This window comes from Penicillium mononematosum (genome assembly GCF_028829835.1).
Source record: "Penicillium mononematosum strain IBT 11891 chromosome Unknown utg000002l:1.0-8112719.0:1.0-8118358.0, whole genome shotgun sequence".
Classification (NCBI taxonomy): Eukaryota; Fungi; Ascomycota; class Eurotiomycetes; order Eurotiales; family Aspergillaceae; genus Penicillium; species Penicillium mononematosum.
This window is the reverse complement of record NW_026643272.1, coordinates 1,141,930-1,164,643: the sequence shown is the minus strand read 5'-3', so window position 1 is coordinate 1,164,643 and position 22,714 is coordinate 1,141,930. Positions and strand designations below refer to the sequence as shown.

General features: G+C 49.5%; 10 protein-coding genes across 10 annotated transcripts; 5 read left to right on the top strand and 5 right to left on the bottom strand.

Moving 5' to 3' along the window:
• Positions 1 to 425: 425 nt before the first annotated feature.
• On the bottom strand, positions 426 to 2,340 carry N7519_002187 (uncharacterized protein; the record flags this gene model as incomplete). Its single annotated transcript, XM_057288965.1, has 8 exons — positions 426 to 650; positions 699 to 920; positions 984 to 1,116; positions 1,166 to 1,277; positions 1,334 to 1,480; positions 1,531 to 1,767; positions 1,821 to 1,916; positions 1,965 to 2,340. 8 exons carry the CDS (start codon positions 2,338 to 2,340, stop codon positions 426 to 428), a joined length of 1,548 nt encoding a protein of 515 aa, XP_057150167.1.
• Positions 2,341 to 3,321: 981 nt separating this feature from the next.
• On the top strand, positions 3,322 to 4,804 carry N7519_002186 (NAD(P)H-dependent flavin oxidoreductase; the record flags this gene model as incomplete). Its single annotated transcript, XM_057288964.1, has 8 exons — positions 3,322 to 3,433; positions 3,492 to 3,562; positions 3,624 to 3,704; positions 3,770 to 3,907; positions 3,977 to 3,997; positions 4,049 to 4,137; positions 4,190 to 4,393; positions 4,447 to 4,804. The coding sequence occupies 8 exons, from the start codon at positions 3,322 to 3,324 to the stop codon at positions 4,802 to 4,804; spliced, it is 1,074 nt and encodes a 357-aa protein (XP_057150166.1).
• Positions 4,805 to 5,252: 448 nt separating this feature from the next.
• N7519_002185 (uncharacterized protein) lies at positions 5,253 to 6,201 on the bottom strand (the record flags this gene model as incomplete). Its single annotated transcript, XM_057288963.1, has 2 exons — positions 5,253 to 5,694; positions 5,807 to 6,201. The coding sequence occupies 2 exons, from the start codon at positions 6,199 to 6,201 to the stop codon at positions 5,253 to 5,255; spliced, it is 837 nt and encodes a 278-aa protein (XP_057150165.1).
• A 144-nt stretch (positions 6,202 to 6,345) lies between these two features.
• On the bottom strand, positions 6,346 to 6,704 carry N7519_002184 (uncharacterized protein; the record flags this gene model as incomplete). The annotated part of the gene is made up of 2 exons (XM_057288962.1): positions 6,346 to 6,588; positions 6,651 to 6,704. 2 exons carry the CDS (start codon positions 6,702 to 6,704, stop codon positions 6,346 to 6,348), a joined length of 297 nt encoding a protein of 98 aa, XP_057150164.1.
• A 632-nt stretch (positions 6,705 to 7,336) lies between these two features.
• Positions 7,337 to 8,206, top strand: N7519_002183 (uncharacterized protein; the record flags this gene model as incomplete). The annotated part of the gene is made up of 1 exon (XM_057288961.1): positions 7,337 to 8,206. One exon carries the CDS (start codon positions 7,337 to 7,339, stop codon positions 8,204 to 8,206), a length of 870 nt encoding a protein of 289 aa, XP_057150163.1.
• A 467-nt stretch (positions 8,207 to 8,673) lies between these two features.
• Positions 8,674 to 10,061, bottom strand: N7519_002182 (intradiol ring-cleavage dioxygenase; the record flags this gene model as incomplete). Its single annotated transcript, XM_057288960.1, has 5 exons — positions 8,674 to 9,101; positions 9,164 to 9,329; positions 9,390 to 9,647; positions 9,673 to 9,743; positions 9,812 to 10,061. 5 exons carry the CDS (start codon positions 10,059 to 10,061, stop codon positions 8,674 to 8,676), a joined length of 1,173 nt encoding a protein of 390 aa, XP_057150162.1.
• Positions 10,062 to 11,775: 1,714 nt separating this feature from the next.
• Positions 11,776 to 13,262, top strand: N7519_002181 (intradiol ring-cleavage dioxygenase; the record flags this gene model as incomplete). Its single annotated transcript, XM_057288959.1, has 8 exons — positions 11,776 to 11,857; positions 11,911 to 12,287; positions 12,347 to 12,472; positions 12,529 to 12,624; positions 12,679 to 12,895; positions 12,988 to 13,067; positions 13,123 to 13,168; positions 13,225 to 13,262. 8 exons carry the CDS (start codon positions 11,776 to 11,778, stop codon positions 13,260 to 13,262), a joined length of 1,062 nt encoding a protein of 353 aa, XP_057150161.1.
• Positions 13,263 to 14,256: 994 nt separating this feature from the next.
• N7519_002180 (uncharacterized protein) lies at positions 14,257 to 16,729 on the top strand (the record flags this gene model as incomplete). Its single annotated transcript, XM_057288958.1, has 5 exons — positions 14,257 to 14,391; positions 14,447 to 14,541; positions 14,590 to 15,458; positions 15,511 to 15,643; positions 15,691 to 16,729. 5 exons carry the CDS (start codon positions 14,257 to 14,259, stop codon positions 16,727 to 16,729), a joined length of 2,271 nt encoding a protein of 756 aa, XP_057150160.1.
• A 707-nt stretch (positions 16,730 to 17,436) lies between these two features.
• Positions 17,437 to 19,508, bottom strand: N7519_002179 (flavin-containing monooxygenase; the record flags this gene model as incomplete). The annotated part of the gene is made up of 7 exons (XM_057288957.1): positions 17,437 to 17,879; positions 17,930 to 18,332; positions 18,390 to 18,487; positions 18,540 to 18,635; positions 18,693 to 18,850; positions 18,931 to 19,140; positions 19,195 to 19,508. 7 exons carry the CDS (start codon positions 19,506 to 19,508, stop codon positions 17,437 to 17,439), a joined length of 1,722 nt encoding a protein of 573 aa, XP_057150159.1.
• A 225-nt stretch (positions 19,509 to 19,733) lies between these two features.
• Positions 19,734 to 22,483, top strand: N7519_002178 (Zn(II)2Cys6 transcription factor; the record flags this gene model as incomplete). The annotated part of the gene is made up of 7 exons (XM_057288956.1): positions 19,734 to 20,134; positions 20,191 to 21,069; positions 21,128 to 21,194; positions 21,243 to 21,429; positions 21,501 to 21,684; positions 21,735 to 21,893; positions 21,952 to 22,483. The coding sequence occupies 7 exons, from the start codon at positions 19,734 to 19,736 to the stop codon at positions 22,481 to 22,483; spliced, it is 2,409 nt and encodes an 802-aa protein (XP_057150158.1).
• Between the last annotated feature and the right edge of the window lie 231 nt (positions 22,484 to 22,714).

Here is a 22,714-nt window from a genome sequence, read left to right as displayed (position 1 = left end):
TAATGATTCCAGAACGTGGATGAGTTACGGTCGCTAGATGGGCAGTCTTTGCTGTCTAATTTTCTCCCAAGAGGGCACTTCCGTCAGGTTAAGTTAGTTCAGAACTCCACGCCATCTGAAGCAAGATAGGAAAGGCAGAAATTGCACTGGCCCGGGACCCAAAGGGGAGTAAACGATAGAAAATCACCCGAGGGAGCAAACGGATGAAAGGGGGGTCGTCAGGTATAGCTGCTGGTAGGCAAAACTCACCTAACTACCTGACTACCCGACGACTACTGGGCCGAAAATGTTTCCAGGTTTACTATTATTAAGCCTTGTTGCTTCTTTGCTTCATGAATTGAAACCCATGCTTGGTGAATCTGTTCGAGGGGCAGGCTCTCATGTCATTTAGTATACTCAACAAAGCTGTCCATTCCGATGTCCATCTACAACCTCCATTCACTCTCGAATCTAAACAAGTTCTTCCCACTGAGGCTGTCGTTCCTCACCCACCCACTCCTGCCAATTGGCTCTTTGCTCGTACTACAGAGCTGCTTCAACGTGTTTTCATCCGCATGGTTGGCCAAAAATCGGTGACCATTACTCTTCATGCGCCCAATAATATACCCACGGAACGGCAAGCCATTCCGGTTGTAGTCAACTGTGTATGTCTGTGTGATGTTAGCAGATAGTGGGCTCGCAGTAAGAAGGGGACTCACTTCAAGCACCGCCTCGCCATCAGCCTTTGCCTCGATGGGCGGGATACTAATGTCTGTGATTACTTCAGGAAGAGGTTGTCGCACGGGATACGGCGAACCGTCCGGACGAGGTCGAACTGACATAACAACGACATGTTGGTAGGTCATTATGCCGCCATTTGCCAGAACAAGCCCATTATGGCCTCTGCCGGTGCGTAGTGCGCGTGCCATCTCTATTATGGACTATCAAGAAAATTAGCTGGAGCGGAGTTTGTGTGTCAAGATCCAAGGTATGATGAGACCTACATGCATTGAGTAGTTGTTCCCGGCACCACCGAAGAAAGTAAGACCCCCCCCAACAGGGTAACAGGTTGAGCATGGTTGGTGATTGGTAAACCGAGGGCATGGGCCGCAATTTTGGGGACGATAGGGAAAGCATCTACAACAGGTGTTAAAGCATTGACTAGGCACAAGAAAGGTCCACACACGAATAAAAGTCATAGAGGTCAATTTCCTCCCTTCTCAGTCCCGAGACTTCAATTGCGGCATCCAGTGATCTCGAGATGGAAGGACTGGAGTAAAAGTTTGGGCGCTCCCAAACTGAAAGAGTAAGCGTAAGCTCTGATATCAGGATGCCTCAGTAGTTTGGATCTTACAGTTAGGGCTGTCCCTGGTACCAGCACCGCCCAAAGCATATATCCATTTGGATCTGGGAATTCCTAGTTCCGCAGCATACTCAGCGGAAGTCAAAAGGACAGCTCCACTGATATTGACTAGGTTCATCGCGTTCATTAAAAGAGGATCTGGGTACATTAGCATTCGGCGATCAAGCTCAGAACCATCCAAGTCTTACATGGAAAACATATCATTCGATTTTGTTTAGTGACTGTTTTGATTGAGTTTGCAGTTTCCGAGTTTCCAAAAAACCAAGCATTCGGGTTTTTGGAGGCAATAGCGGCGAAGTGTTCGTACAGTTTCGCAGACTCGTCAATATTCTGTGGGATTGACTGACCACGGTGGGCTCTGAAGCCATTCTCAAACAACGGATATCCCTGCATTGGCGTACCAATCCCATGGAGACCCGCGACATCTATTACCTTGTATTAGTAGATGATGGGTAACCGTGATTTTGCATGAGCGTACCATCCGCCAGCCGGCGGGCTGTTGGATCACTGACACTCCTGCCGACATTTGTCCAGCCAGGCGGCGGCATTTTACCCTCAGCAAGACACGCTTTTACTACGGATTGTTAGCATAGGTACATCAAATCCTCAGACTCCCACGTACTGGATGCTAGGGCTTCGCCACCAGTCAAGACTGCGACTTTGGTTTCGCCCGAGGATATCCTTCGCGAGGCTTGATCGAAGAATAGACCCGGGGTACTGCCTGAGTTGAAGGGGTGGTAGTGCCTATGTTCCGGGTTGATTTTCAGGATGTCACAGAGTGACCCAGGAAGGTCAGGGTATGGCCACGTCCAGCATCGGACAGCATCAATGCTATCGATGCTCGACTTCAGTTTGGCGGCTGCGGCAGACGACAGCCCTGTGTCTTTTATTGCTGTCTCGATGGCTTGGCTCATTAATTTCAGAGGTTCAATCGCATCCTCTGCCTTTTTGGACCTATTAATGACATCGCCAACGCCTACAACAATTGGAGTATACATTTTGCAACGGTGGTGAAAACGGCCAAATCAAAATGAAGGTCCGAATAGAACTTCAGCGGTGGTGACGAGTGCTAAGAGCTCAAAGACTTCAGGCATGTAAATTCAGGGAAGGTATAAGAATAATGTTGAAGCGAGGCCGGTGAAAGATAGCTCAAAACATGTGTGAGGCCCTCATTTCCAGGGCTCGACAGATGAATTAAATTGCCGAGGTGTTTCAACATGCCTGCGTTATTTGCGAGCTGCCTGCGGGGAATTTCTGAAGGAACAATGCGGAAGCTGAGCGTCGTTCCCTTCGTGCTTCATGCGGCTATATGCCAATACCTCGGTTTGTGTCTTATTCCGTCCATGATCAGCGCAAGCTACCCCGGCTCAAAAAGTCCCCCGAATGATCCTAATCTACATACTCGTGCGCCAAAATTCTTGACCGCGCTAGTATTGGTACTACCTTAAGAAATATTGCGAACATGGTTATTAGTAAATTACTATAGCATAGACACGCCTGGGTCCAGGTTAGGGTGGGTTGGGGCCTCAGACTGTCCGACACCCTAACCTGCAGCCCTATATCAGTAACCTATTTTATAGATACGTCTAAAACCTATATTAAATTAAATCAATATTAAGGTGGCTTATTCAGAATAAGACCACAATTAGAGCTTAGTTTTATCAAATTACATTGATTTAATTAGCCTAGCTTATTACTCGGTACATATTCTAGTTTCAAAACCACCAAGCTCTGTCGGAGAACATTATCCGCCGCAATCCTGCAAGCGCAAGCCGTCTATCCGACAGGCTGTGTCTGCCCGCGGCTCGGCTTTTAGCTTGGTTGAAGACGCTTCCGTCGTTATTTAATTTTTGAGGAAAGGTACCATCGCAATAAGAGCCGTTATTGAGCCAGGTCCACTAGCAAGGTTTACACAGCATTTTACTCTTTAAGCTTCGGCTATCCCAATCCCTGGTTCTCCTTGTTGTCCACGATTCATCATGTCTCTTACCACTCCGGTCACACGCCTGTTAGGCTGCGAGCACCCCATACTTTTGGCGGGAATGGGAAATACGTCCAAAGCGCCCCTGGTCGCAGCAGTGTCAAACGCGGGTGAGTCTCTATTCTCAATAACAGGAAGGAGAATACATTTAGCTGACGGAAGTCTCAGGTGGATTTGGAGTAATTGGAGGAGTCAGATATACACCATCCATGCTTCGGGAGTTACTCGCTGAGGTGAAGGTAATTTGCGAAAGGGACTTGGTTTGATCTATTTCGCCGAAAATAACTCCTGCCTCTGTAGGAACACCTTAAAGATCCGTCTCTGCCTTTCGGTGTTGATCTTTTACTGCCCCAGGTTGGAGGATCGGCCCGCAAAACAAACGTGGGTGCCCTGCCTAGACGAGATTGTGGCTGGAACTGGCTTGTGCTTGCTAATACCAAAATCAGAGAGACTATACCAAAGGTCAACTGGACGAGCTCATTGATATTATAATCGAGAGTGGAGCGAAGCTTTTCGTTGCGGCAGTTGGCCTTCCTCCACGCGATGTTGTTAATAAGCTGCATGCTGCCGGCGTATTGTACATGGTAAGAATAAGAATGATGTTGTCCTGTCAATTTACTTGAAGCCTGACTGACCGGAGTACTTCCCTTAAGAACATGGTCGGCCATCCCAAGGTAATTATTCCACGGCGTCAACTCATTCTCAACATACTGACAAATTTTCAGCATGCCGTCCGAGCTTGCGAAAATGGCGCAGACATAATCTGTGCCCAAGGAGGCGAGGCTGGCGGTCATACGGGGGATATTTCAACAAGGTCTGGTCTCAGTGACTTTGTATTTTGGTCTACTACTGACATACTCTCACAGTATCCTTGTTCCTGCCTGTGCCGACGTCTGTCAAAGGTACAAATCGAGTCTCACGGGCCAGCCAGTTCAGCTGGTCGCAGCAGGCGGCATGGCCGATGGTCGTAGTCTCGCTGCCGCTTTGTCACTCGGCGCGAGTGCTGTATGGGTTGGCACTCGGTTTGTTGCTTGCAAGGAGTCAGGTGCCCCCGAAATTGCAAAGGATCAGTCAGTTTCATTATTACTGTTACTTGTACCGTGTCATTCTCTGACTACCACAGGATCATAAAAGCAACCTTCGATTCGACAATTAGATCAACTTTCTGGTCTGGCCGCCCCCTCCGTGCGCTGAAAACCCCTCTTGTGGCAGATTGGGAAGCCAATCGTGCAGAGGAAATGAGAGCCCTGCAGTCTCGAGGCATCGTGGTAATGGAACATGAGTTGGATAGAATGCATGACACCGGTGCATTGACGGAGGACCTTGAGGAGCAGGCGACGTTGAGGCCGATGGGGATAGTGGCAGGTTTGATCAACAAGCCAAATCAGCCAGCAAAGGATATAGTGGAGGAGATGGTTCAGGGTGCGGTGGAGGCACTAAGTAAAGCGCAGAAGTTGATGGGTAAACAGGCAAAACTGTGATTTGATGATTTGATGATGCAGTATTGTTGGATGCCTGAGGCATCACTATGTGATAGAACCCCCAGTTTGATAGCTCTCTCTCATTTCCTTCTCTTCCTCCTCTCCTCGTGCGAGACAGTCAATCCACACAGTGTTTTCTCCATTGATTCTCCATCTGCATCGCATCTCTATTAAGTATTCAGCTCAAAATGCTAGAGAGATATAGCAGTATAACAGATGCTTTACTTTCAAGCGTAAGAAAACAACTACGATCCGAACAAATCAAATTACCAAGTTTCCCTGCCAGTGTTAATATTGCATATATATATCGTAGCTTTCCAAAAATTAGTCTGTGTCTATACCCGATCAGTAATCGTCTTACCCTGTATAAGTACATACAGTATAGCAAAGTACTCTCGATTATTTAGTTGCCAGATAGGACTCCCTTGTTCTCATCCCTAGAACGTGTCTAAAGATTACTAGCTACCCAGTTAGGCTTTCTTTTCTCCGCAAATGCCCTCAGTCCTTCCCGGCTGTTCTCTCCCTCATGCAATCGCTTCCGATATCTGCCCTCCACCAACTCAACACCTCTCTCCACACTTCCTGTTTCCCATGCCTCTCTCAACGCGACTCTGCTAACAAAAGTTGCGTCCGGGCTAACTTCAGCACACTTTTGTGCTAGCTCAATTGCCTCATCAACGCATGACTCATTTGTCTTGCTAACCCTATTAGCAAGTTTATGGACTAGAGCTTCCTGAGCAGACAGGCGAAGGCCTGTCAAAGCAACTTCCGTTGCGATGAACGGCCCGACTATGTGCATGAGCCGCGGCAGGCCGCCGGCAGCCGCGTATAGACCACGGAGAGCTTCAGGCAAACCGAAACAAGCAGTTGGTGACGCGACGACCATGTCACTGAGATCGGTCAGATAGAATTTGTTTCAGCGGGCAGCAGCAGAAAACACAGAGTCGATGAGAAATTGTACAGATATAAAGGCACAATTCGTTCAAGGCCCACAGTACCTACCAATTAAGCACCATCTCGAACCCTCCACCAAGCGCATAACCATTTACAGCCGCGATAATTGGCTTCTTCCCCGACCTGCGGCTAATGCCTGCAAATCCACCTTTTGGGTAGATATATTGCTTAGGGTCGTCACCTGTCCCTCTCCCGCGCAGTTCCAACAGATCTTGGCCAGCACAGAATGACTTTGTGCCCTGGCCTGTAACGACAGCAACTCGCAGATCAGGCTCGCTATCAAACCAGTCCCACACGGCTGCCAGTGCCCAGTGCATGGCAAATGTAAGGCTGTTCATGGCCTTTTCACGCTCGAAGGTGACAAGAAGAACATACGGTGCTGGGTATGTAAGCCGAAAATTGACGCATCGAGGAGGTGAGGTTACTAGAGTTGGTTGGGACATGGTGATGCCGTAAAGAGTTGACTCTGCAAAGTATGAGACGAGGCAGCTGCTGAAGAGGTTTCAGGGCTTCTAGGAACTTATGGAGAAGATAGAAATGGCACGGACTTGTTACCGCCATTCCGCTGTTAGAATAGAATTGGGATATTACAGATGAGCCGGCGTGGTTGAAAGCCGCGGTAACTTTTCGACTTGCAGCTTAACAGCGGGAACTCGGGAATAGGTGCCGACAGCCACCTCGGTAGAAATGCCCCAGAATGCCAGGACCATCAGCGTAACTGTCAACGCTGCAGATTCTATCCCCATGGCACTCGCGTTGGCACGAGTGCCCCGGTTAACAGCCAGGCCGACAAATTCTTCGTTGGAAATAGTCGAAGAACCAAAGGTAAGCTGGGATAAATTCGTTAGAAGCAGAGGCCTATATCTCTCTGACAGGTAGTCAGAAGGTAAACCATAGGCAGTGAGCCTCTTGAGTTCTTTTTGCTGTCCTGGGCTAGAAGCAGCATGCTCGTAGGATCGGCAATTGAGCATTTGTCGTCTTTGCTTATGCTCCGTAATATCATTCCTTGTTAATTAGGCCAAATATGATACCAAAACAATAGCAGACGATCGTATATTGATTTGCCGAGCGTCATTCCCAATGGATAAGGACCGAAGGTTTATTTGCGGACTAGATGTCTGCAGATCAGCTCCACCAGTCTTCGCGGCAATGCCAACGGCAATGAAGCTGCAGATGCCTGCGGATTGTACAGACAAATACCGCTGATTAAGCGGACACCGTCCCCGCTGGAGGGTACTCCGGAAGCAGGTACATAGGTGGAGCCGGTAACGTATTTCACCCTAACCCACCTGGGCAGACCCAACTGAGTCTCAGGTAAGGTTTTAGGTGGAGCCCTTCGACCTAGTAATACCTACCTAGGTATATTGTACCTACCTAGGTAGGTCAAGGGCCCTAAATTAGGTTATAAACTAAATAAATGTACTAAGGATATTAAACATATAACACATATATTTTCAGTCCCTGTTCGCCACCGACTGTGTAGGACTCTTTCTCAGCTCCTTCCACATCCTTCCTTGTCTTTCACGCACACTTGCTTCTTGACCAGACTCGTTTCTCTGCCCATCCACTCAACACATCATGGATCAGCAAGAGAAGGTCAAGTTCGCAGAACAAGTGCGTCAAGTCACCTCAAAACAATATCCGGAATATTCACCACGTCCGGATGCCATCCTCCATATTCCCTCTCGTGCGGAAGAGCGGTCCATCCGCGTTCACAAGTATGAACCATCGCAGAAATCTTCCCCAGGCCCGGTCCTGATCAATTTCCATGGAAGCGGCTTTATCTTAAGGCTTCATGGAAGCGACGAGGAATTCGCAAGGCAAGTGGCCAGTAACACGGACTACACCGTGCTTGACTGCGCATATCGTCTTGCCCCCGAAGATCCCTGGCCAGCAGCTGTTGATGACGTCGAAGACGTTGTGAAATGGGTTCTGTCACGTCCAACCGAGTTTCTCCCATCCCGCATATCCATTTCTGGCTTCAGCGCCGGCGGCAACCTTGCTCTGGTCGCCTCATCTACCTTGTTTCCACGGCAATTTGAGAAGGTTCTTGCTGTTTATCCGGCTGTAAACCTCTTCCAAGACGGAGCATCCAAAGCGGCTCCAGATCCTAACGGCGAACCGATTCCTACATGGATGACCGACATCTTCACTGACTGCTATGTTGGTCAGAATAATAAAAAGGACCCCCGGATCTCGCCATTCTTCAGTGCCCCGGAGAGTTTCCCGGACAAATGTTGTTTTGTTACCTGCGCCCGTGATAATCTGTGTCCCGAAGCAGAAGATCTTGCAATGCAAATCAAGTCAGCTCCTGGAAAGTTGGTCCATCACCGTCGGATGGATGAGTGTGGACATGCGTTTGATAAGACATACAAGCCAGGGTCTACAGAGGAGAAGGCAAAGGACGCAGCCTACAGTTTCCTAATTAGTTTTCTTAATAATGAGTAGTTAGTTCAGCATAGTTCGGTATGGAGCGGTCCGCTTTCACTTGAACCTGACAAATTATTCTCCAATGCGTTTCTATCAAACCACAATGTAAAGTTTCTCTTTTGGAAACACGAATTCAGATAGCTATTTATGGCTGTACAAAAGAAGCAAATTAGATTAAAGTCTTAGGGTACCTTCTCACATGAGAGGAAACCGCGCGGTCTCACACGTGGCGACAGCCCGTTCCTTGCAGCTACTGCCGCGGCTAGCTTGGGTACTTTGTTTAGACTATACATGATCCACTGCAACACGCTTTAAATCATAGAACGAGTATTCTTTGTCTCAAAAGCAGGAAATATGGAGTCTTCTAGAGGAACTAGTGGCATTGGCGTACAAAGCTAAGCATGTCTTCTATTCTATGGTAGCTATAAGTTCTATGAGTAAGAACTTCCACCCTCATTTTCAACACTTTCACTAGTTCAGAAACATCATGCGCTGGTGCTTTGTGCAGCGAGACTGGCAAGTATCTCAGTAGGGACACCAGCTGTGCCCATGACAAAGTCATCATTGACCACGCCACCGTCCTCGGTCCAAAATACTTCCGGGGAGACGGGAACATCCCTCTTTCCATCAATACCGATGGAAATCCAGGCAAATACACCATCTGAGATATCGTCGCCAAGGAAGACATATTCCATAAGCGGGTCGGTGGTTTCAGCCTCCGCTGGGAGAAGGCTATCATTGGCGTTTTTGGTAAGCTCTTGAGTATTGCTGCTGTAGGGAACAGTCTTCTCGACTTCGGTGATGAGGTCCTGGTCAAAATAGATCTGGCCAACATGGGAGGAGCGTGAGTCGTAAGTGCCTGAAATAGTACCGTTGGGGAGGGCTCTAGTTTCGTTTGCGGGGTGCGTAACCACTGTATTGAGTGTGTTAGCATAGTTCTGATCACACTGGCGATGTAGTTTTGTGTTGCCTCACCATGGATGTGAGTGGCCCGTCCAGAGTAATGACCAGGAAAGATCGACGCGAATTGCACAATTCCGTCAAGGTTGGTACGTTGAACACCACGTAGGAAGGTCTCGTTAATGTTACCCTTGTCGCTGGTGTCACCGTTGCCGTCCTGAACAACACCAGAGTAGACGCCCTGAAGCATAAAGAGTCAGCCACGATTTTTGGCATCTTCAGTCGCCCATGGAAGACTTACAGTAGCATTGCAGTGCCAGATATCCGCGTATACGTTGGGTAGGGGCTTGCAGGTGTTGGTATCGATAAGTTGAATATCCATGAACAGAGGCACGCCCTGCTGGTCTTCGGCAACCTCCTTGCGGATCAGTTCACCCGAAATGTCTGTATTTATATGATTAGATTTGTTGCCAAAAATGAAAGAACCGTGGGTCTTACAATAAGGCCCCTGAGTGACCTCGGGCTGCACGATGCAAGTTCCCCCCGGATGCGAAAAGGACTTTAGGATCAGTAAATGGGGTGACACCAGTCAAGTTCGAATGGTGGTCCGTGGCCAACACAGAGTCGGTATCACGAGCCTTGAGATAGCGAGCTCCTGGGCATATATTAGCCTGAGTTGTGCATTGAATAGCTGGGTGTAAATGGAGGAGCGGTGCGTCATACCGGTACTTAGGTTTCGCGCCTCGCGAAGTTGATGGACAGCACTCTCCCGACGAGCAATATTGAGGTCTTCGGTACCGCGGGCCTTTAGCTTTGAAGTGCAGTGCCCAAGACTACGCGACTCAAGTGGTGCGCTTTGCATAAACGCAGCACGCTCAGCTGCTTCCTTCTGGACGTCATGGCCAGGATGAGCAGAGGCTACGCTGGATAAGCCAGCAAGGCCGAGAGTGAGAAAAGTAGCAAGCGGGGCCATAATGTCTAGTGGAATAATGAAGGTAGAGAGAAAGAGCAACGATATCTTGTACAGTTGCAACGGCTTTTAGAGATTGAGTATAGGAAGAGGATGCAGCTTTAAATATACCTTGTCCATGAGCGACGATCCTGACATGGAAAATTGGTCTGCCTAGTACACATCTCCCCCGTGGACAAGTGATGAGACGAATTGTCTCCCCCCTAGTAGCATCAACTGCCGATGAAAACCGAAGGAGAGCATCTGTCGTATACCTTTGATTAGCATTTGATAGTTTAGATGTGAACATGCCCACGGGTGCAAACCCCGCTTAGTAATCGGAGATCTGCCCCACTGATGGTCTACTGGTAATTGACAACATCTACCGTACGCACCAAGATATATGCGTGAAATATGCATGACCCGGCTATAGCTTTTCCCTTGCCATAATGAAACAGCAGATGAGGTTTTATTCGTATACATGAAACGTCATATGGAACTATATTCACTATAAGAAACAATGAGCGTGACTGTGCAACTCGGGGCCATTGAGCTATGGTATGAACCATGGAGGGCCCAACGCTCAGCGTGGTTTAGAACTATACTCCGTAGCTCAGCACCTGGATCGGAGAACCATCGGATGGCAGTTTCGAATCCTGAACCACGGCAATAATATTCAACGGAAAATAATAATTGTCTGGCAAATACTGCGCAAATGCTTGGCATCTGCCTTGGCATGGTTCAGAAAAAGGTTGTTTTTCACGTTGTGTTTTGACCCGCATTCCTCCGTACGTATCCAAGTGGGCGTGGGTCAGGTTCTAGACGATGCTGAACTATTGCTGAACCATGATAGACTACGGAGTATTTCTGAACCACTTTAAGGAGTGTCCCCATCCATGGCTCATCTTCATTCTCCACAGCTAGGAGCTAGGGGCAACTTAATAAGCGGACGTGGATTGCTAGTCGATGCATATTGCAGATCAATCTCTGGTTCCCCGCTTTTTTTGCGGTTGATTATTTCTAGCCTGCGGTGATTGGCTTCTGGAACCCCTATCCCTTTTGCAGCCTCGACCAAGCCACAGTGTCCCCCTTCGTGGCGCGGAAGCAACGGGAGGTTAACGCTACCTGGGCGCAGCAGATACAGGTTCCGGAATAGGGCCGTCAATAGCTACTAGTAAGCAAAACTTACCTGGCTACCTGACTACTTGACTACTACGGGGCCGCAGGTTCCGGCTGCATCCGGGTCTCATTCGTAACGTACACCATTATTCTTGTATAGGTAGGAATAGCTTCATTTTACCTACCTATTTTAAAAGGCGTTAAATATGGCTACCTTACTTATTAAGGGCTCTGTCATAGTAATTCAGGTATATTAATCTCTACCAATTTCTGCTAGTCTAAAATAAGGCATATTCAGGCAATAACTAAGCCTAATTCGGCCATAAACCCCAAAAATCAGGCATACGAAGCTTGGCCGTTATACACCTTCGCAGTGATCCACTCGATGGTGTGATCCACTCGTGGTGAAATACGCTAGTGAAATAAGTTGGATATTGCAAATCTCGGGCCCACTGATCGAACGTGGAAACACAGCCCTGGAGCCCTGGAGCCCTATGTTGTAGAGTGATTCCCCGCTTACTCATCGCTGATTTTCTTCATGATGCAATAGACGTGTCTATAAAGAGTCGGTCCTTGGATCTAGAAAATTCTCAGGGCAATCAAAAGTCTTTTCCTCAACATGTTCGCATCCAAGGTCTTCGAGCCCAAAATGTTCGCCGCATACCTTGTCGTTCTTTTCGTGCTCGCAGCTATCGCAAATGGTAGGTGACTGATTACCGTGCTCGTGGTCAAATTCTAATACATGGTAATATAGCTCACCCTGGTCCTCATGCGCCTGTGGATGCTGTTGCACACCAGAAAAGAGCTGCGGCTGCTGCGCAATGTTCCGACAAAATTGGCCTGATGAAGAGGAAGAGCCATGCTCTCCGTCGCCGGGACATGTCCATTGACCCCAATATTGGCATCACTGATTATATCGTCCATGCGCATGCTCCCAAGTACGATTTCATTAAGAACGAATCCTGCATTCTTACGCCGGAGGCAAGCAACGGGCCATACTTTTATCCCAACAGCCAGACCCTTCGCCAGGATATCCGAGAAGGACAACCCGGTGTTCCCCTTTCTCTGGAGATTGGTGTTATCGATGTTAACACCTGCGAACCCCTGCCTGATGTGCTGGTTGACATCTGGGTAAGTGAACTACATGATATCCAGGTATTTACGTGCTAATATTTGTATTTCAACTTTAGCACTGCAATGCTACTGGCTCTTATAGCTCGTTCACCGGCCTCTCTCCGAACGTACATGCCAACATCTTGTTTGAGGAGGCAGGTGTTGACTTGAGCAACATTACAAATGGGCTTGGAGATCTCTCAGTACGTTGCTCCGCCTTATCCTGTTGACGTGTTGTGCAATTATCTGACTTCTATAGTGGCTTTCAACGGACAACTCAACTTTCTTGCGTGGAATGTGGCCAACAAACAAAAATGGGGTTACCTCTTTTACCACTGTGTATCCTGGATTCTACGTAAGTCCAAAGATAAAAATTCGGTTGCAAACGTTGTGTCACTAATTTTGGTAGATTGATCGTACTATCCATATCCATGCCCAGGTTCACACCGACTGGTCTGTGACATCAAATGGCACTCTATCTCATGGCCCCATCGTTAGTACCGGCCAGCTATTCATGGCTGAGGAGCTCAGCAAACAAATAATGGCATTGCAACCTTATGCCTCGCACACGCAGATTGAGCGAACCCTCAATGATGTCGACGGTATTTATACGACTGAATCGATGAGTACGTACCTCCTGTGTTCTTTTACAATCTATAGATCCGGCGCGATGGTCTGTCCTGCGCAGTGAAAAGCATGTGCTAACTGATTCTCGAAGCTGGCGCAATGACACTACTTGATACTGAACCCCTCGACGGGGAGGATTATACTAACGGTGTCCTTGGTTACATTACATTGGTACGCATCTTTTCCGTACATTTTACTGCCCTGGGATTAGCTAACAGTGTACCAGGCGATCGATACCTCCTCTGTCAAGGACGGTTCCACCGTGAATCCGAGTATGCTTCAAATCCGCAATCAATTGTCCTTATAACCAAGTTGCTAACTCTGGCAGATCCGTCCGTGAAAAACCTTACTGCTCTGGCTGACTAGGCAAGCCGTGAACATCTGCACTTATTACAAGATAGCATTCTGCCCAAGTGAGGAGTTTTCCTCAGGTTCCAGGATGATATTTCTAGTAATTTTTATGGGATGTCCCTAGTTAAGTATTGTTGGGGCAGGAGCGACTGTGGGGGAGTCAGACCTTGAAACACCTCCCGGAGTCGTTGAAGGACAAATCCCCTGATGTATCTCCATAGCATCCTCTATTCTATTTCTACTCTATTTTCTGAATCCCTATCTGCATGCACAAGCAGCAGTCCATAGACATATACCAAGACTGTCGACGCTAGGTAATCGATGTACCTCTCCTTCAACTTTGCTATTGATTCATGCAGTATTCAAAGTTGGAACCAATCCCCTAAGAGAGTATCAACGAGGTCATGTACAGGCTTGATAGGCATTTGATTGTGTATATTTTGTGGTGCTATATTCATTGAGTGTCTCGCTAGGTGAGTGGCTAGCAACCGTACCGGTAGGATTGTCGAATGACGAAGGTCCGATTCTGTCAATCTACCATATCAGAGAAACCCCTCCCCGGAGAACCAACTCCCCGAGTAGTGAATGCGTTGGCGGATGAGCATCCGATAGTTATTTGCCGGAAAAGTAGAATGACGCTGGACGCACTAGCATCTGTCTCGGATATGGAACAGTCGGATCCCGGGGACGACTGTCGGCGGAGTTCCGACCAGCCGCGGCTTGACTGAACGGGATAATCAATTACCGCACCGGTAGCTCAATGGTGGCAAGCCTTGTGGGGTTGTGGAGGTTGTGGAGGTTGTGGGGGTTATGGAGGTTGTGGAACGCGTAATCTGGCCGCCAGTTGATGCCCTACATTATAGTTCTGCTTGGTTTAGTGATCGCTCTTCTCTGGCCTCGGCTATTCCATACGGCCGCTGCCTGTACCCCGCATCGACTGCCATCTGAGAATCTCCATGGGGTTCCATGACTGCCTGGAAACCCTTTCTGACCAACTCGCACACTCTCGATGCCGATGTTCATGCGCCGAAGTAGACGCGATTTTCTGATGCAACAAAACACTAACTATCCGAGAAAAAAGGGCACCAGGGCCGTGAATCGGTCCTCTACCGCGTGTGTGGCTTGTCGCAAGCGCAAGTCGAAGGTCAGAGGAATCCCAGTCAACACGATAGAGGAACACTACCCAATACTTCATGCAGTGCGATGGCAATCCGAACGATCCAAATACTCGATGTTCAGTCTGCCAAAGACTCAATATCGAGTGCGGGTTCGTCCTGAACGACGCTCGGAAATGGTGCGTTTTTAAGCTTCTCGTACATCAACCTGCTGACGTTGCCTGCAGGCCTTCGTCGAAATCCTATGTCCAGGAACTGCAAGGGCGGATTTCAAAGCTTGAAGAGAAGCTTCGTTCCTATGAGGGAGAGTACTGCGACCCGCACAGCTCAACTCCTCGTACAGTCGCCCCTCGCAGCCCTAGTCACCTTGTCTCGGAATACTCGCCATCTCCTGCCCCCAGCCGCAACGTACTACATGAGGTCGCGGGATCTCCGGTGGAAGATTATTCTATCCCATTGACCGAACAACCAGTGTCGACTGGTCTCCCGCGAAAAAGCGACCTGGACTGTGTGGCGGAAAGCCCTGCACCAGCATCCGGGGTGTTCAAACGCCCAGCTGAGGGCGATACTGCTAAATCTAGCCGTGACGATGTTTTCAAGAAATTTAATGGCTGGGCGGGCCATTTGAAAATGGATGCGGATGGCCTTACGCGCTATTATGGCGTAACTTCCGACCATCATACCGCATTTGAATCCGACACGGCATCAGAATCAACACCCACCGAAACCTCAAGCAGCTTCTCCAGCGAGCTGTCGGGATACGGCTGCTTTCAGGATTATCTCCTGGAGCTCTTCTGGCAATATCCCCATTCATTTCTGCGCATCTACGACCGGGAACTGTTCATGGAGGGAGTACGCAAGGGCCGAAAGACGCACTATTTCTCACCCTTCCTCCTAAACTGTATTATTTTGCGCTCGCTGCCACTGACTGACAACCCATTGGTAAAAAGGCTGGAGCCAGCCTTGTTCGATCGGGCAAAGCAACATCTATTGACTGAGCTGGAGCGCCCTGATCATAACACTGTACTGGGGTTGCTGTTTCTCTCGGCTTGCCTTTCAGGTCAACTCAAGAGTGGCTTAGGGTGGACGTACGTCGGTAGGACTGCCATATGCCCTGTCGCGCATGAAGAGCTCTAACCTTCAAATAGGCATTGCTTGCAGACTGGTCTTTGCATTAGGTCTGCATCAAGACTTGACGCCTCTACTTAAGACCGGTGAAGCCACCCGCAGAGAGCTGGAGTACCGTCAAATGATATTCTGGGGCGCCGTTGTTAACGACAGGTCTGTTCGTAGAACTCATATTCCGATCGGCTGCTAACATCTTTCAGTCTATGGAGTGTCTCCTTTGGACGACCAAGCTGTATCAGACCACATGATATTAGCTGTCCTCCAATTTCCCCTCTCCATACCTCGCCGGACATGGCTTTGCTTGCGGCTTGGGCAGCCTTGTGCCAGGTCCAGGTGAATATTACTGACTTATATAACGGCCCTCGGACTAAATTGTACACCGAGGATATGATCCAATTTGTATCTGAACTGGACCAGACGCTGTGGAGATGGCACTCTGAGTTGTCGGATGATCTCAGCTTCAGTCACAATCAGGACGCTAGAAAGCCACCTGCTGTTTACGTCTTACATATGACGTATCTCGCCTGCCTAATTGTTCTATACCGGCCGCTCGTTGCCTTCGAGGGCAATCGCTCGTGTCTTACCTGGCCCGAACTCCCGAATGGGCGAGGCAGACATGACGGGGTATCGTCAATTTGTCGAAGCAAATGCCGATCCGCAGCCCTGGAAATGAGCCAGGTGTTGAAAGCCTACATCGACCGCTTTGTTCCCAAACAATTCCCCATTATCTTCGGGCGGATGTCCTTCATCGCTGCTACCACGCTAATCTTCGACATCTTGACGGCCGAAAAGGGTCACCATGAAGAACTTATAGAAGACCGAGATAGTTTGAAGACGTGTATCTACATTCTTGATTTGATGGAAGATCACTTCCCGTCTTTAAAATACACAAAGGGTATTCTGTTGAAGATCATGAACCGCAACGCGATTTTTCTGGACGAAAATGGCCCCGAACAGACCTCAAACCCCATAAACAGCCATGGCGAGACGTGGATGGACTACGCAAGCTTGCCTGAAATTGATTGGCCTACGGATTTGGACTGGTTCCTTTCTGCTTCGTCATCTGAGGGCCCTCTCAGAGGGCTGAGACAAGATTCTGGCACGGACGGAAATGATCCTAGTTTCCTCAACCTGAGTGTTGACCAGATCCTTTCCGGTGTTGATTTCCCGGGAATTACACCTTCGGCGTCTTCAATGCAGTATAGTCTGCCTTTTCAAGAGTTTGGCGGTTTCACTTGAAGTTCCAGTATCAAGACTTCACCCAACCTCGTGACTTCCTCCCGACCGGCCCGGTTATGGATCGGTCACCGGGCGAGATGAATGACGCCTTGCGAAGGAAAGATTGGAAGAGCGTTTAACTGTGCCGAGTAACGTTAACCTGTTATATATAGCCTAGGTGAAATATCAAGGCGCACGCCATATACAGTGCTTCGGATCAGTAGCTGTATGGCAACTAAAAGAGTAGAGGAGGTTAAATCGCCTCGTTCCACTAGATCTACCCCGAGCTGCCGGTTCCTGCTCGCGGGCGGTCCTCACATCAATCTTCGTATGGGGGCGTTGACGCAGGCGGCCCTCAGGATTGAGTCTCAAGCACAGAGGCCGACTTACGTGCCATCCTCCACACGGCCGCTAAGCGGACGCAACAACGGGAGCGATAGAATGAGAAACAGGTGGATGCGTTTAACGTGAGCTGTCCTAACTCTCCAACGGGTCCCAGTAGCAATGAAACAGGATTGAGACTGGAGTTGTTGTATGCCTACCAAAGATACCGCTGTGTCTATCGTGATGGCAATCTAGGGTAGGCTCAAGTATGAATACTAATGACAGAATCTAGTAGTTTCAACTTATCTAAGTACGTTCTGCCCCTGATGCGGATGATTCTCTCGAAGCAAGAATATGCCCAACTTGGCCAGGGACCAAATTCCCAGCACATGCGGCCGACAATCTCACAGGTGATCGATGAACTCAAAGCCTGAACTAGGGTTATTGAAATAGAAGGCAGTGTCTTTTCCATCCCCTTCCTTGGTAGAAAATCCATTGCCCAGGTAGGAAAACCGATTAACGTGCTCTCGCCGCCAGATATAGTCCTCATAACGGGGTTCATTTAGCATGTGAAACCAGTGAACTCTGCTTCCTGGATGCAGTGCTACAATGGGTCCATCGACTGTACCGTTCTTGAACCAGGATCGGCAGTGAGTACTCCAAGCGGTTCGCTTCATGAAGACCTGAATATGCTCGTTGAAGTCGTCGACAGCCTCTTGCGAAACGACAACCGATTTGACATCCTGGGTCTGACATTTCCGAATCATGTGGACGATATATTTTGTTGCATGTTCAGTAATGGGGAGGACCGATCCGTGCCCGATTGGGGCTCCAGGACCCAGGAACACTGTGGGTCTGTCAGCCTGACATCCAAATATTGAGGACGAAAGTTCATACTAAAATGGTTAGGGAAATTGGGCGCCGCCAACGAGAGATAAGCGTCGGGTTTATCTTTCCACTGCTCTTCCAGTGTTATACCATTAATACCACGGACAGGATAGCGTGGACGGAAGGAGATATCAAATCCGGTCGCACAGACAAAGATGTCGATAGAGATGACCTCCCCGGTCACCAACTTGATACCCTCTGGTACGATCTCCAATATACTCGAGGTGACCACTCGCACATTGTCCTTGGTGAGGGATTCGAGGTATCCGTTGCCCGGGGTCGGTCTGCGGCACCCAACAGCAAAGGAAGGAATCATGTATTTCAGCAAAGGCGAGTCTTTGCCGAGCTTACGCTTCATTTCGGCGATGGAAAATCGAACGGCTTCGGCCTGCTCGGGGCTGTCCCTAATTATCTAACGCCCGGTATTAGCACTCGCTATGGGTGGTTTCAATCAACATGCTGTCCCTACGAATTTGAACCGATTGTTAAGTTCTTGCTCAACCTCCTTGCGATATTGCAGGTAGGCTTCTGGGTCTGTCTGGAATTTTTGTTTCTGCTCATCGCTGACTGTTGGACATGTCAGTTGTTGATCGGATGCAGATAACAAGTCGATACGTACACTCAAAGTTTGCGCCTCCGGGTCCAGCTTTGCTCTGCGCAAAGCCAGCGGTGATCCACGTTGGGGTACGGATGAAGGTAGTGAGGTGTTCAACCTCTGCGGGCAACGGTTAGGAACTAAGGCAAGCCATCAATCGACACTGATGGCACCTACCAGGTTGAAGGGTCGGTACAATCTGCACTCCAGAGGAGCCACATCCGAGAACTGCAACCTTCTTTCCACGCCAGTCGACGCTGTTGTCCCACGCAGCGCTATGGATAAGTTGTCCTTTGAACGAATGCAAGCCCGGTATATCGGGCCACTTCCAATTGCTATCAACCGTTATTAGTATACAGAGCGGTGATGATCGCGATGCCCAGAAGTCCCGTCGAAAGGCCAGGGGAGCACGTACTTCAGGATGCCCGATGCAGAGATCATAAAGTGGCACGCGTCCTCAAAGACAGTTCCGGTGGTCAAGTCTTCGATTTGGAGCTGCCAGATACCCCCAGGTTCATTCCATTCCGCGGCAATGACGCGATGGCTAAGCTTGATGTATCGGTAGAGCTCGTACTTCCGGGCCACATCTCGGAAATATTCTAGGATTTCGGGAGCACGGGCATAGCTGAAGGAGCATCAGTGGGATGCGGCTCGGGGGCAACAATAATTGACAACTCACAACGTCGACCAATTTGGATTGGGCTCCCACGTGAATTGATAGTTGTGGGAAGGAATGTCACAGGCACAGCCCGGGTATCGATTCTCGTACCAGGTGCCTCCGATATCTGGGTTCTTCTCGTAGATCGTGAAGTCCACATCACTCATGTGCAGGTCGATTTGGCGAGCAAGGTTTAGGCCGGATGCGCCAGCGCCTATTGTGATCACTCGGAGCGGGCGAGGAGTCCCCAGAGGCGTTTCCTTGACGGTGTACCCCGGAGGGTCGCTATGCACGCCGCCAGGATTGGAGCCGTTCGTCACCGTAGCGTCTACCATCACGGAGAAAATTGGCTTGTCGTAGCCTGGGTGTCATTCTCGGTATATAAGCAGGACCACTTGCGTCCATGTTATTTAACAAAGGCCCGTGCAGGGTATAAATTCGTTATGCATTTCGCAGGGGCATAATCGTACCGTACGTAGCCGGTGGCTTGGTCCGGATAGCGCGTGGTTGAATCGCCGAGGTACAGAGGATGGATCTTCTCCACCAGGCCCCACGCCTGCATGAGAGCTGCAGCAGCAACCGGGTGGGGGCGGGGGGCGACGATGGAAGGAGAATGGGTCCCTCGCTCTCCCCCCGTGCTCCCCGGATCCTTCCCCCGCGTGACCCCAGACTCGGAACGATGGCGTTGTAGGCCGAGGCCATCTCTCCTGGACATCCCAGCTCGCGCTCTCTCTCTGCCGCACGGTGATCCCTCGACGACCGCACACTCTGCCTCATCCTCTCCTTGGGCACCCATGTCCTCACCAGGCCAACCAGCAAGGGGCCTGGGCAAACGGGCCAAGATCGCATGCAAGTCTTGCCACCGCCGAAGGGTCAAGTGCGATGCTTCCGACGTTCGGCCGTGCTGGCAGTGTCGCCTGCGGGGCGTGCACTGTGAGTTAATCGAGACGCGACGAGGAAAGTATGTTGTTTATGAAGCCATCCCGTTGTCCCGTTATTTATGTTGAGCCAATGCAGGAAAAAGCCCGCACCCACACGAGCCAGCAATATCGCCCCCTGCACCCCGGCGTCGACCGAGCCAAATCAAGGCTCAGGTCTTTCCACGGCGCACACCTCGCACAAGGAACTGAATTCCCCAGTGCAGCGCACGTCTTCGCCTGAGGCGCCGAGCCCACCCACGTCTTCTAGTATACTTCCCGAAAGTGTTGAACGATACGACGCGAGTGAAGGCCCAGAAATGCTCTACACTCGACTTGCGGAAACTGCGCCAGATGTCGCATCCCCGGGCTTCTCAACCGGAAATGTCCGGTCTTATTACATGGGTGATTCCTTCAGTCTCGCGTTCATTGTGCGGTCACTATCTGCGCCGTCTGCCGAGCCAAAGCTTCACTATCCAATCCCGAACCGTGTCGCAGAACATGCACTGGAAGCCGCGGAGGGCTTAAAGGCCTCAGACCCGGCCACTCTCGCGTATCTCAATATGCATGGCGCATTTACGCTGCCGCCGCAAGATGTAAGCGACCAGCTCGTTCGTCTTTTCTTCGAATGTGTCCATCCGGCCTACCCCGTTTTTGATCGCCAGGAGTTTTGCTCCTTATATCGCAACCGAAAATCGTCTTTGCTGGTTCAGCATACCATCTACTTTCTTTCCTCGATCATCTGCAGTGAGGATACCTTGAAGCGTGCTGGATTTGGCGACAGATTCAGTGCTCGGAGGGCATTCTATCTTCGTGCGAAAGCTCTCTACGATGTGGATTATGAGAAGAGCAAAGAGAAACTTGCGGCGGTGCTTTTTCTCCTAGCATTCTGGTGGGAAGGCCCAGAGGATCAGAAGGATACATGGCATTGGCTCGGTGCTGCTATTGGTCTTGCTCAAACTCTAGGAATGCATCGATCGTATGTTGTTTTCAGCCTCGTTCTTCGCCATACGGAATGGGACCTCACTCTTTACCAGGACTGTTAACGCTGGAATGCCGGAGCGACAACGATCGATATGGAAAAGGATATGGTGGTCTATCTACGTCAGTACGACTTCTTCTATCTTTCTGCCTCACGCTTACGAAACCTAGATTCGCGATCGTCACGCGGCCGCGTCTCTTGGTCGGCCTTGTCGCATTAATGACGAGGATTGCGATGTTGAAATGCTTGGCATGCATGACTTCCTTGTCGATCACGAACCCAATAGCGAACTACTTTCTACAGAATATGAGTACCAGAGATCTTATTTCATTGAGATGGCAAGGCTTGCAATTATATGTAAGTGCCCCTGTGAAAGAACATTCTGTTGTCCGCTTCCCACCGCGTTTAACATTCTTGATATACTACAGTGGGGATGCTTCTCAACCATGAATTTGCACCCCGCAAGGCTACACACAGGAGCAACTCGACGGACCGTTTGAACGAGTACCTTTGCAGCTGGGAAAGAGATCTTCCCCAAGAGCTTTGTCGGGCACCTGTTGATGAGACACTTGGTGCACCTTTCTGGTCTTGTATGCTATATGCAAGTTATCAGTAAGTGATCCTGGGATTGGTTATTGGTGCTTTCCCTAACATACCACTAGCAACTGTCAGATCCTGCTTTTTCGACACAAGGGGGGCAGCCCTGTGGCAGAAATGTCGGCATCGTTTCACAGGAAAGCGAGAGCTGCAGCGGATTCCACCACCAGGATTGTGGAAGACTTATTATCTGCAGGGACGTTAAGCTTTGGACAGCTGCATTTGTAAGTCCAGGCTTTCACTGAGGTCACAGTCTTCCAAACACCCACTAACTCGGTTTAGAGTGCCGGCAATCTTTGCTGCCCTGTCAATTCACGCCCTCGTTATTAGGAGCAACGATTTAATCCAGAAGCAGCTGTCTGAAAATCGAGCTCGCCAGTGTATCCTAGGAATGAGTGAGCTTGCAAAGGGATGGCCTGTGGCTGGGTGGATTCTACGTCTTTTTATCAACCTGATGAAAAATCTCACTGAAACCGGATCCTACGATTCTGGCCCGCCTCACTCACTAGAACGGGTCTCGGATATTGACCCTCAACATGCACAGCAATCAATTCATCCAGGGCCAAGTACCGAAAACCCTGCAAGCTACCCAGGAGGTGATGGTGATGGTGGCCACTACCTCGTTGCAAACAGGGGCTCGGTTTGTGACGGCGGGCAAGACAATCTCGGTCTGGTTGAAGTCGATCAGCTGATGTCAGACATAATGCGGACTCCTGACCAAAACGACTTCGATTTAATGCTAAATAACTACCTCTCAAGTAGCATATTCCCTTCCAACCTGGCGGTTCTGCAAGGATCTAACAGCTTGTTCTAACGTCAATTATAACTCGCCGGTATGAGCGACTTTGCGATGTCAATACAGTCAAGCCACTCACTTTATGTATTCCATGCCACACTATTGGAAGGAACCGAAATTCCCATGCCTCTTCAGAAGGATCGGATCCTATGCTTGCTTTTAGCTGTTTTTCTTAATAAGAACGATCCATAATTAACGTGCCCATTGTAGACGTAGACCACCGTTGCTTCGTCTGGCTCTTGTCATAAC